The sequence below is a fragment of the Botrytis byssoidea genome (assembly GCF_014898295.1).
Source record: "Botrytis byssoidea strain MUCL 94 chromosome Unknown BBYS_013, whole genome shotgun sequence".
In the NCBI taxonomy this organism is placed as follows: domain Eukaryota; kingdom Fungi; phylum Ascomycota; class Leotiomycetes; order Helotiales; family Sclerotiniaceae; genus Botrytis; species Botrytis byssoidea.
Genome location: NW_024065854.1, coordinates 124,346 through 136,302, shown reverse-complemented (window position 1 = coordinate 136,302; position 11,957 = coordinate 124,346). Strand labels below are relative to the sequence as shown.

The 11,957-nt window shown below is 42.4% G+C and overlaps 3 protein-coding genes across 3 annotated transcripts; 1 reads left to right on the top strand and 2 right to left on the bottom strand.

The window, feature by feature from the left end:
* Nucleotides 1-10: 10 nt before the first annotated feature.
* EAE97_006829 (uncharacterized protein) lies at nucleotides 11-2,137 on the bottom strand. The gene is made up of 3 exons (XM_038877342.1): nucleotides 1,791-2,137; nucleotides 710-1,630; nucleotides 11-641 (listed from the first exon to the last, which is right to left on the bottom strand). Exons 1-3 carry the CDS (start codon nucleotides 1,792-1,794, stop codon nucleotides 319-321), a joined length of 1,248 nt encoding a protein of 415 aa, XP_038731532.1. The 5' UTR covers nucleotides 1,795-2,137; the 3' UTR covers nucleotides 11-318.
* Nucleotides 2,138-4,450: 2,313 nt separating this feature from the next.
* EAE97_006828 (uncharacterized protein) lies at nucleotides 4,451-5,218 on the bottom strand (the record flags this gene model as incomplete). The annotated part of the gene is made up of 3 exons (XM_038877341.1): nucleotides 4,451-4,519; nucleotides 4,569-4,805; nucleotides 4,880-5,218. The coding sequence occupies 3 exons, from the start codon at nucleotides 5,216-5,218 to the stop codon at nucleotides 4,451-4,453; spliced, it is 645 nt and encodes a 214-aa protein (XP_038731531.1).
* Nucleotides 5,219-8,866: 3,648 nt separating this feature from the next.
* On the top strand, nucleotides 8,867-11,768 carry EAE97_006827 (uncharacterized protein; the record flags this gene model as incomplete). Its single annotated transcript, XM_038877340.1, has 4 exons — nucleotides 8,867-9,121; nucleotides 9,287-9,537; nucleotides 9,664-10,494; nucleotides 10,541-11,768. The coding sequence occupies 4 exons, from the start codon at nucleotides 8,867-8,869 to the stop codon at nucleotides 11,766-11,768; spliced, it is 2,565 nt and encodes an 854-aa protein (XP_038731530.1).
* Between the last annotated feature and the right edge of the window lie 189 nt (nucleotides 11,769-11,957).

Here is an 11,957-nt window from a genome sequence, read left to right as displayed (position 1 = left end):
GGCTGACTCAAGAAAGCCTCGAGAAAGCCTTTTCTGCCTTAAAGGATTCTTTCTGGTGGAGAAGTACTTGCGAAAAACATGGTATGTATATAATTGCCTATTGCGGAGCTTCAACCCTCTTTAAACAAATAAGGTCCCCTTCCATAATTCAAGCTGCAAGTGCAGTGAAATGAAATGATTAATAAGTTCCTGCTGCAGTCGCAAAAAATTCCAGGCCTTCTTCAAATGATGAATCCCATATCATATACTGCAAATGCAAGTGCATAAAAGTGTAATTCCAATCCGCACGAATCCCCACATATTTCCTTTCAATATTCTTCACTGGTTTACCAGTGTAGAAGCACTTGGAATTGCGGTGATGTGCAAGACACACTCATGACCATCTTGGTTTTTAGCAGAGCATATCTCTCCTTCTCTAATGCGCCACATCCCACCTTTCGATATGCGAAATTTTTCGAGACCGAGGAATACCCATATGCTACCTTGAGCTACTGAACAGACTTGAAGACCGGTGCCTTTGCTCTTGAAGATGAAGGTTTCACGGTTCTTAATGTGCCAAATGTTGAAGTTGACCCCTCCTACATTGATGCCTTGGGCTTGTCGCATCGGAGACTGAATGTAGTTGGATGAGAATGCAACATCTAAGGGGGCAGAAAGTCATTAGCAATAATTGAGAGATGGAAATGGGAGATCGGTGAATGTAACTTACTCTCCTCCCTCTGGGCATCTTCTTCCATTGGATCACCGATCATTGCTCGAATTTTCCCAGTGCTAAGCTCCCATTCGTCATCCTTAGATTTAAGTACGGCTGATTTTGCTGATGTTGGTTTGGCAGATGTGGATTGAGTAGCCTGTGGACTAGGAGCCTGTGTTGAATGCGTTGGTGGTGGTTGAGGAAAGGTATCACCAGTTGAGCCACGTCTCTTTCTGAAGGGTGAAGCTGGAGGCAAGATGGGAGTCGAGGTTTTGGGAGGAACATACAGTGGATTCATCCGACTCGGAGAAGCCTGTGGGAGAATTGGAGGTGGGGGACCATGGCTCGAGGATCTTTTTGGTCGGGTAGGAGGAAGAATTGGACTAGACATTGGTGGTAAGATTGGACTGTGAGATCGAACGGTTAAGGTAGATGATTCGCGCAGAGCTGAATCACCATTCATCTCGAACCTCTCATTTTCTGCCTCCTCATCCTCATCAACAACTTGTGGTGGGCGATAGTTGCTGCTGGCTTCTTCAAAATGCACCGTCTTGTTCTTCTTTGTCTTGTTCTTCTTCTTCTTTTTGCCACTGCCTCCATCTTTATTTATCTTCGCTTGCTTTACTCTCATGGCTTTAGGCATTGTAGGTGTCGAATGTTGAGAATCGCGAGGAGGTGATAAAATCGGCTCTCCCAACTCCGCGCTCATATCTCCCAACCCTCCACTCATTAATGTGTCTTCTTGTTGTGGTGATTGAGAAGACTTGTCCTTAGATTTTTTCTTTTTCTTATGCTGGTGTGTGTGATTGTCTGAAGTGCCATTTGCATTTGGACTTTTGGAGCTAAGATCGTGAATCTGATCGGGATCATGTTCGCGTTTGACGCCTTTATTGGGACGGTACCCGCTGCTGCCGGGAAGAACAACCATTGGGTGTGCTGTTATGTTTGAGTTGAATTGTTAGTTTGATTCTCCTTTTATCAGGTTGGATTGATAGAAGATACGAGTGGAATTTGCAAGAGAGAAATGGATAGGAAGAGATGAAGGCGCAAAGGTGTAGATTGCAATGCAAGCAAAGATCGATTCAAAGTAACTTACACATCTTGGATAAATCTGTTGCGCACAAATGTTTGTATGTGATGCGACGAGTTAAAGCTGTTGCTCCTTCAGTTGTTGAAGTTGTAAAGAAAATAAGAGGATAGAAATTTTTTAGACGAGAGATAAGAAGACGAGTAGAAAGATCGATTGCGAATTCAGTTTTGAAAACTGAAGTATTTTACTTTGTTTATTGTTATCCTCTCTTCTTTTGTTTTTATTTCCAGGTTCGAAGCTTTTCAATCTTTTATTGTTGACCTCGGACCTAGAAATGATAGTGAATCTGATATGTTTTTGGTATATTTTTTGGCGGGGTACTTTGATTGGCTGAGATTTGTTTATTTCGTTTGTCGTTGGCAGGGATTCGAGGGCGTTCTCTTTTTTCAGATGAGGTATATACATATTATCTACGTAAGTAGTCAGTTTACAAACAGGCATATGTGTCATGGCATATGGGATATGGGATGTCGCATGGCTTCTTTTATGGTATTTCCGTTACAAAAACATATAACATTCGCTCGTGCGTTTCTCTTGAACTTTGAGAACCTGAGATGCTGTTGGCACTATCATACTCTTCTTGGAGAGATATGATATTTCGAATTCAGGAGTTTCTTGTTTTTTCGATTTTCGGAAATATACGGGTTCACTCAACTTGTCGAAATGTCTTCATCGTTGATATTATTTCATCGACAATGCTAACTTTTTGCTATCCTTTGAGGCAAGAGAGGATAAACTGTCGCTAAGTTCATCTCTAATTCCATTATCTTCTTGTCGAACAAAGTCAAATCGGCTTTATGGCGTGCCATTCCATTCAAATCAAGATGTCGTGTGAACAACGCTGTACCGAGTACCTGCCAGACTCTGACGTTTCCCAATTTGCCGCAGTAGAAGAACTTTTGAGACCCCGCGATCCATCAAGCTAGGTCTCCCGGTCAGGCCAGGCTTGCCGCAATCCCCGTTTTCCAGGGTGTTTCTCTGTGGTAGTAGTTTTTGACGAGAAATATACTTGAGCTAGCAGCCGTCATTAAGATATCTTGTGATGTAACAGAGTATTCGGCTTGCAGTTGGTTCATCTTGTACTCGTGAACAAATTCTGGGGTTCGGTGATAGCTACACGACTTTTTTCAGACACACTATGCATGTGATTGAAAGCAACTGTTTCTAGGTCGGAATTGTTTGACTCTAAAATGTGCTGTATCGGTTCATCTTTCTCATGATGGGCTTCACCGTACTCCTTTGGGAAGTTCTGCGAAATTTTAGAGTTCCATCGATTGGCCTTTTGCATATTCGAAACTATCTCCCAAGGGGAAGGACTGACACTACTATGCATCCGACGACATAACCTTTGAGTCCAAGTACTTTGAAATTTCTGTTTTTGATATCTTCTATGCGGAGGATCGGAATAGATCACGAAAAGTTCAATGGTAGAGCTTGTTCAAGGGGCGCAGAGTTGGCCTCGATCAATAGACGCTTAACGAACTCTTAAAAGGACCAACAGAAATAATATTTTCATTCGAAAGACCCCATCACGATTCATAATCTCCAATACATCCTCCCATACTTTGATCAGAGATTTGTCGTATTCCATGTGAAATCCAGTAGTGTCAGCTACTAGGCTAGCTAAGCCGTATATCTTATCTCCTGGCCTCTTGCACAACGCTTCTTGATGGTCACTCAAGAGCTTGCAAAAAGTATGAGTACCACAATTCTTTCTCGAAGCAGTGAGATTAACCTCAAAGGACCCTCGTCACATAATTATGCAAAGTTACCATTTCGATGAATGCTTTCCAAGACAAGTCGATTTCACCAAAACGGACCTCTATTTGCCGTGCTCGTCCAATCTCTTGAATTGTCCATAGTCTGTTCCAGTATCCATCGGTGTGAAGCTCTTTAACTATTTCTCGTTCCTCATTGTCCGTAATTAAGATGCCCTCGTCCTTTGACCCTGTATTCAGCGATTTGAGCGTTTCTTCTGACAGCGTATCATTTTCATTCAAAGATGGCTTTATCGTTATCAGCCGGAAAGACTTCTTGAATAGAACATACCAATTGTTGGACTGTAGAGATCATGTGTTTGCTCACATACCCAAGCCTTAGTGATGTGTAGTGTTGCACCTCAGCCGAGTTTCCTAATCTGGATATGGTTAGCGCTAAAGCAATACAAATAGGCTTGCTTACTACTCCAGTCGTTATATCTTCCAGAACCAAGCTTCAGCATCTCAATGATTTTTGAATTGTCACTGGAAAAATCGAAAGTTCACTCTGTAGCTATTTTATTCGACTTTCTTGTCAGAAGCAAAAACGTACTTGTATCTTCATTGCCATGATTCTATCGAGCTAGAGCTGGTTAAAAGAGGGATTTCTATGGTATATCAACCCACCAAAATATTCTCGTTTGTGTCAAATCATAGGTAGTATGCATGAACCCGTGGATTTTGAAAAAGAGCTCAATTTAACTAACTAGGTACTAACATTACAAAAAATCAAAAAGGAAAACAAAAGCAGAACAACCCAGACACCCAATGATGATAGAGATATGAAGACAAGACAAGGAACTAGGTGGCCACCTAGCGCACAAGTCTGATGGCAGGTCCACAATGGATCCAACTTTTGATTTATTCTTTTCGAACTGCTGTGTCGAAAACTAGTTGCTTTAAAGCTCTCTAGTTGCATGACAAATCACCGGTCTTTCCGTCGAATGAGCAGCGCCCGGAGTTATATCTGTAGGAAAGCTAGGGAGATGTTAGTATTATTTGTAGCTGACGGGAACGGTCCTCTTACGTTGATGTATCCACCCTCGGCATGGGTATAGAATTGGTTGTTGCCAGTCATGTACATGCAGTCATAATCAGTGTTGAGAAGACCAAGAGAAAGCTTGGCGCTGACTTTTCCAGCGACACCAGCAGGGTTCTTGACGGAGTATCCCTTGTTGTAGCACACGGCAGCGGGGTATCTGTTGTAATCTGGGTTTCTGGCCCACATGTTGGCAGTGGTTGCTTGAGTGAATTTCTCACGTGCCTGGAGAATATCATTAGTACCGTCTCATGTGTGAAAATTTCTTTGAGGACGCCATGTTTTGAGGAGCAACTTACATCATTCCATTCTCCAAGGTTCGAAATGGTTTGGCTACCAAGCTCAATGGCGATCTTGGTCAAGATGGCGACACCTTTAATGGCGGCGATTCCAGCTACAGCTACAACTGGTGCAATACGCTTTTGAAGTGCTTGAGTGGGCTCATTATCAACCTTTGCGACCAATGATCCAGAGGCATCAAATTGTCCACTGAAGTGGGTTTCAGTTGAATCAGGAATAACACTGTTGGGGGCAGTGGAAAGTGGCGCGTCAGCTGAAGTTGTTGCTGCTGCTTGTGGGAGAGCAGCTCCTTGTACGATGGCAACGCAAGCGAGGAGAGTGACAATTGAGAACTGCATTTTGATGGTAGTGGGTGATTGATTTTTCCTGGAAAAGAGAGAGTGGATTCGAAAACGAATGTAAAGTAAATGTGAAATGAATGTGTTTGGTTTGTTTGTGAAGTGAGTGTGGAATGAATGTGATGGTGATGATGATAATTCGAATTTGAGGGGAAATGGGAGAGGTTTATATACTCTTTGATCCTCATATAACTTTCATCCTCATCCTCATCCATCTAATTCATCTTGTCTGTCCATCTTGAACACCAAGGTAGTTCAGAACAGAGTCTCTTCTCACCGCACTCATTCAATCACCTTGATACTGCACCAAAGAGTCCAAAAAAAACTCTATTTCTATGGCAAAATAGCATCTTCTTCCTCTTGGCAATGAAAACCAGGTTGTCTTGCAAACACAGTAAAAGTTTATTACCACTCTAAAGATTGCTTGGGTGCAGTAAAATGAAGACTTTGGAGGAGAAAGAGGTTGGTCTGTGACTTGGCGACAATGCTCGCGAACTTCTCTGGTGGACTTCCAGAGAGGAGTGAAGAGTTATTTTCGTCGCGAAAGTGGTTTTACGATAGCTCAATGGCCGTGCCATTTTACCTTGGTTATCACGTGATCCTTCAGAGGAGGGGTGGTTTGGGCCAAATCAACTGAAGATCCACTTTAGCTAGAGCTTGGACAACTATGCAGAACATGCCTTCTTTGGACAAGTGCGATGTCATTGCATAGTTTCTTCATTTGCAATCTATCGCTGGCGCCTTGGACTTTGGCGGTGTTTGCCGGTTCGCTGCGCCTAGAGCGTTTGACGAGCGGTGGTCTGGTCTAGCTTAACCGAGCTTAACTTATTAGCTACCGCTAAGACGGATAGCTCCGAAACGTGGGATTTAATTTAGCATGGGCCTAACCGTGGACGAAGAGAACCAGTCCACCAAAAGTTTACACATTCAAATTCTTTGTCAAATCAATCTATCAATATTCTCGATTATGAGCTGAGCTTAGATATGATAAGCTTATGATCCGTAATTCGGCTTTACCTCATTACATCTTTTATGATTCTACATAACGTTATTCATTTTCAAAATTATGTTATCTCTAAGAGTCTCCATCTTGACGAGTTTGGTGTAACGTTCTTCGTTCACGGTGAGGTAGGCAAATTCGGGGCCGGTAGCTTGAGTCCCCTTAATGATAAGCACGTAGAAAGTTAGTTGAGGTGCTCATCCCTGTGAGAGAATTTGCTAAGAACACAAACTTGATGGTAGAACATGTAGTGTACTTTTGAAGACTTCGCTTGGCCTTGGATGTTAAAAGTTTAATTCTCAATTCGGAAAAAGTCGAGAGGATTTAGAGTTTCTGAACCCTCTAAGATGGGAGACCTGGAGAGCTTGATGGCTGTGCTCTGAGGGTGAAGCCGCACTATTCCCATTACACTAACCCCAAAATATGATCCATCTAGACACGAAATGGAGGACTGCAGTTACTTGGCAAGGCTTTGGTACTTTACAATACAATGCTCATCAACACGCATTTGGAGAGATTTTTGACTTTCTCTTAGAAATGTGAATGCTAGAGGATATGCAATGAAATTGCAACGTTAAAAGTCTTCTTTAGATATCTCCAAGCTTTTCAAGTCTCTCGTGATTCTTCAACAATTTTAAAAGTACGTCTTTCCAATTTAGGATACGTTCAAAATAACCTTTACAAGCGCAGTATGACTATGCAAGTTGGGGTTAGTGGCTCTTGGTAGGAGCGTTTGACAAGATACTCATAGTTCGTGAGTACCGAGGAATATGCCGAAGGGGCGTGCAACAGGTATCAGCTTCAAATGAAATCACCAACACACAACGGGATGAACTCCTGTTGATTTTCTGAAACCTCGCTTTCCTCGTGTAAATCCTTATCTTCTCGTATTTACATATGTTAGAAACAAAAATATTTTTTCCATCTCTTTTATACTTTCGCTATTGAGTACTTGGAAACTTGTCCCGTGACGTTGAAACAAGAATATGGGGGTATATGAGACTCGGAATATGAAATTTGTTTCTTGGATAATTAAGATCTGAACTCAAAGTATCTGATACGGGTGTGAAGCGTGGGTAATATCTGTTGAGGTGAGGGGCTGATGGTGGAATGAGTAGTAGAGAGAGACTGCAGAGCTGATGTGGAGGTGTGGAGATTCCAGGGTTGGGATCTGCTGCGTAAACTTCCTACGCATCTGGTTAGAAAATCAGGCAATAATTTGACTTATTGAATGCCCAGCAATTTGAAGTGATGTTAACGGATTTGTTTAGGTAATTTAGTCAAGATTAGGGAGATCGTTGGAATACACATCCTCTGTTCGAGGGTGACCTAGAAAACGACTTTTCTGGATTTCCAGAATTCCCTCCGGTTCAGAATTTTCCCTTCTCTTCTTATTTTCTTCTCTTCTTTTCTCTCCATTCTCCTTTCACATTTCTTTAATTCCTCAGTTTCTCTCTTTCCCTTCTCATTGTCTTTCTTTACTGTGCGATCTATCTGTTGCAGATTCGAACACGTAGAGATGGATGTACGTATGAACTAATATATATGTACGCCCTCAACACGTTACATCGATTCGACAATCTATTTAACAAGAGATACTTCATCCTTTTTCAATCTCAGTAATACCTGGTTCGTATGGAATTCTGCACTCGCTATATGGGCGTAGAATGAGTCAAAATAATCCTAAAACTACACGTATATGCGTCTTCGATCCATCCATAATCCAGTACCATCATAATAATAGCATACTAGACCTTACATATAGATAGATCGTACATAATTAAACATTAGAATAACCTTAAAATTGCCATAAGATTCTAAATTTCCCGATTTTTTGACAAGTGATGTGATAAATACAAGTAAAAACCAAGAGATAATTGACTCCATACCACCTTTTCCCATCATTCTTCCCGAAAACATTTATCTCGCAGCATGTTGTATTTCTGCCAAGATAATATACAATCATCCTATCCATAATCGTCAAATCCAGCCAGAGGAAAAAAAGCGTAAGCCACAACTACAGATCCATACCACCCGATATCGGCAAGCCATCCAAATTCCTTCCATCTCGCTTAACCACACTCAACCCCTTAGGAATGTAATCTCAACTCCCGAGCTCCAACGCCACGATTGGGAATGTGTTCTTTAAGAAATTTTCTAGCCCCCTGAGTAAATAGAACAATTGCTGATGAGAGAGCAATTCCCCCATATCTTCGATAAAAGTAAAACCTCCCGCCTTCTATTTTTTTGGTTTCTTCATCTCTCTCCGTCATAAGTAAGATATTCACCCAGCCTCTTTTCCTGTGTGCTCTGCAAGGAATTCTCACCTGATGCGGCGAAAAACGTGATGTTATCTTATTTTTGATTTCCAGGAGCGGAAAGAAAGGATTTAAAAATCGTCATGATAATTGAACAATTGATGAATGAGAGTTATGGTGATGCATTGGGAGATTTGCGTCTGGATGTGAATGGATATATAGATAACTGTGATGATTAAAAATGTTTTTATCATTATCGTCGTCATCCTTTGTTAATATTCATCTCCCAAATTTAAAAAATATACTCGTACGTTAGCTCCTACTACAGATGACATAACCACCCATCCCATCTCCATCCCAACCCGTTCCTCAGCAACGCTCCACGCCACCATGACTAAAAATCCCTACCCCGTACTCGCGCCCCGCGGCCAAATCCCCGTCACGCATCTCCCACACCTTACACCATCACTTACACCACGAATCTCACTCACTCAGCGTATATTAACGCCGCTTATTGTATGTGCGACATTGGTTACTCTACTGCTGTGCGTAGTTGCGGGTATTGTCTTGACAGTTAAGATCTTTGGGAATGGGCATGCGCTTGCGCTTGTATTGAGAGTTGGGACAGGGTTTGTGGTTGTTGGGGTGAGTTATGTTTTCTTGATGATTTTCTCCCCCTACCGAGATAATTTGTCGTGAGGATTTGATTATTTTTAGCGAGAGAAATATGAACGGAAACGAGAGTGATCATGAAACAGAAGAATAAAAAGAGATCTTATTTACAGCATGAAAATTACTGACACATTCCAGTCCTCACTCACTCTCATCTATCTCATCCTACATTTTTCCGCCAGTATTCAAAACAATCCCGTAGGTTTTGTGCGTCCTCCAGAGTTGAAACTGCACGCGTGTAGCTTCATTACTGCGCGCGTTACACTTGTCTCGTGGATGCTATCGATCATCGTATCTAGCGTCGTTGTGTCGAAATCGAAAGTGTGTGTTCCAGGAACGACGGATTGTAAGGTACAGATTGGAGGGTTGGTTTTGAGCTGTATTGGGCTGTGAGTTCTCTTTCTTCCTTCTTTCCTGTGTGTTGTATGGTATGATCAATATCATGAGTAAACTTCATGCGATACAATGCAGGAGGAAATCTGTTGTTCGACCGAGCTAATATTTCACAACTACAGCGTAGCAACAGGAATCATCCTCACCGCTCTCGAAGCTTGTCAATACCCCTTCCAACTCCCGGGCCGTCCCAACCTTCTCCAAGAAGTAGAAATCAACTGTCGAGTTTCTTCCTTCGACGACGATCTCGTAGATAGCAATCTCACTTCCCTCAATCCCTCCGCTGCAAATATTTTGCAGTCGCATTTGGCCAGTGTATCAGTCAGTGCCGATTCCATACCGTCACTTCCTGACGATTATCTGTTTATGGGAAATGAGAGGGAAGAGTGGGAGAAAAATTACTCGCTTGCATTAGCGAAGGAGAGAATTACCAGAGAGACGAACATTAAGAGAAAACCTGTGCCTACTGACCTAGCAATAGAAGAGGGACTACCGAAATTTAAGTCTCAGGTTAGTGTGAATTCTATGCCAGGGGAGTTTCCTGAAGAAAGAGAAAATATTGTGCCGTTAAGACCGAGATATACACCTATTTCTGAACTCGTCTCTACGCCTTCATCTACGCCTGTAATATTGGAAGAGAACGAGAAAGAAAAGGAAAAGAGCAAGAGCTGGGGACTCGGCTGGTCATATTTCACAAGAGATACGAGCACGACCACTAGTACTGCAACGGAACTGAACGATAACGAGAAGTGCGTAACTCAATCTGATTCAGCGATATCGTTGGGTGTCCCCTCAAACCCCAGTACCGGACATTCCACGTGCGGTACCTGCGCGCATCCAAAGTCGAAATCTTCCAACAACTTTATATCGCAGAGAATAGGAAGACAAAGGAACGTAACACCGAGTAGTAGTATAATCGACGCTTCAATGCGATCCCCATTATCCACCATGAGGTATGTATTTACCATTCCAGAAAAACAATCATACTAACGAAATCAGAACCGCCGAGTCTCCAGAAACAGCCATCAAGCCCGATGTTGCTTTAGTTCCAACCACCATTCCTTCATCACTGGATCGAACATCTCCCCGAAAACCTCCTATTACTCAACCGTTACCAATTGCAATTCTGAACGAAATGATGATAAGGAGACCTTCCGTTCCTGCTCCTTCTAGAATGCCAGGAGGATTCACGAAAGAATATATTCAATCACCTTCTGCGCATGTCATGCCTCTCAAACGGAAACCAGTGGAAAGCGACAAAATTCTCAACCGTCCGCCCAAATCATGGAAAGATGCTCTTCCCGTACGAGGTGGGAGTTTCGAAATCGAGCGAAAACCACTTGCATCAAGCAAAGAAATCCCTTCCCATAAATCCAAGAATCCTGCTTTGAATTCCAAACCAAAACAAAAGGCCGCAGAACCTAGACCATCATTAAAATCATGGAAAGATTCTCTACCTATCCGAGGCGGAAGTTTTGACCCGCAAAGATCCACAGCGAATATTCGAGATGTATTTCCCAATATCACACGAGGACCTCTTGATCAAAATCATAATCATAACTACAATCTCAAGCCTATATCCCCACTCACAACCACTAAGCCCGCACCTCTTGCACCCAAAAAGAAGACCGCGAGCCAAAAAGCCATTCACACGCCCCACAAATCACCCAATACCGCCATCGTCATCAAAAAACGCAGCACAGAGATGCAAGTTCCCGGCGCATTTATCGAGTATTCCATGTTAGAAAGAACGAAAGAACGGCCCACTAGTCGAGAGATGAAGATACCTGGTGCGTTTATCGAAAGTGTTCCTTCGACTCCTGAATTCGAGAAAAATCAAGAAGAAGAAACGATTGTTCAGAAAAAGCCACAAGGAGTAAGGCCGTTGAAATTACGTCCGAAAGGAAAAGTTCCTGAGAAGGAGAAAGAGAATCAGAAAGTAAAAGAGAAAGTAAAAGCCAAAGAGACAGAACCTAGAAATCCAAAGCAAGCAAACAAAACCTCCGAGGTTGACGAACCAGAAACTCTTTACAAACCGGCACCTCTCGGACCTCACCCCTTCAAAAGAAGATTATTAGGAAGAGCGAATGTTGAGACTGCGAAAGATGGGAATGAGGTGGAGACTGCACAGTTATGGAAGGGGATGGACTGGGCGAGGGTGGAACCGCTAAGAAAGCTGAGTTTGGGGGAGGTATCGAGTGGCATGGGAAATTTGTGGGATGATTGATTGAATTATTGTGCTAAATTTGTTTTTATGAGTTTGATGGGTAGGAAGATATTGGGGGTAGATAGGTAGATGATAGGATATATTTTGATACAGGAGATGTAATGTGAAGTAATTCGGTGAGACAGAATAGATATATAGATGGATACCTACTAGATGGGCAATTTCTAGTTAAGAGAGCTTAAAATATGG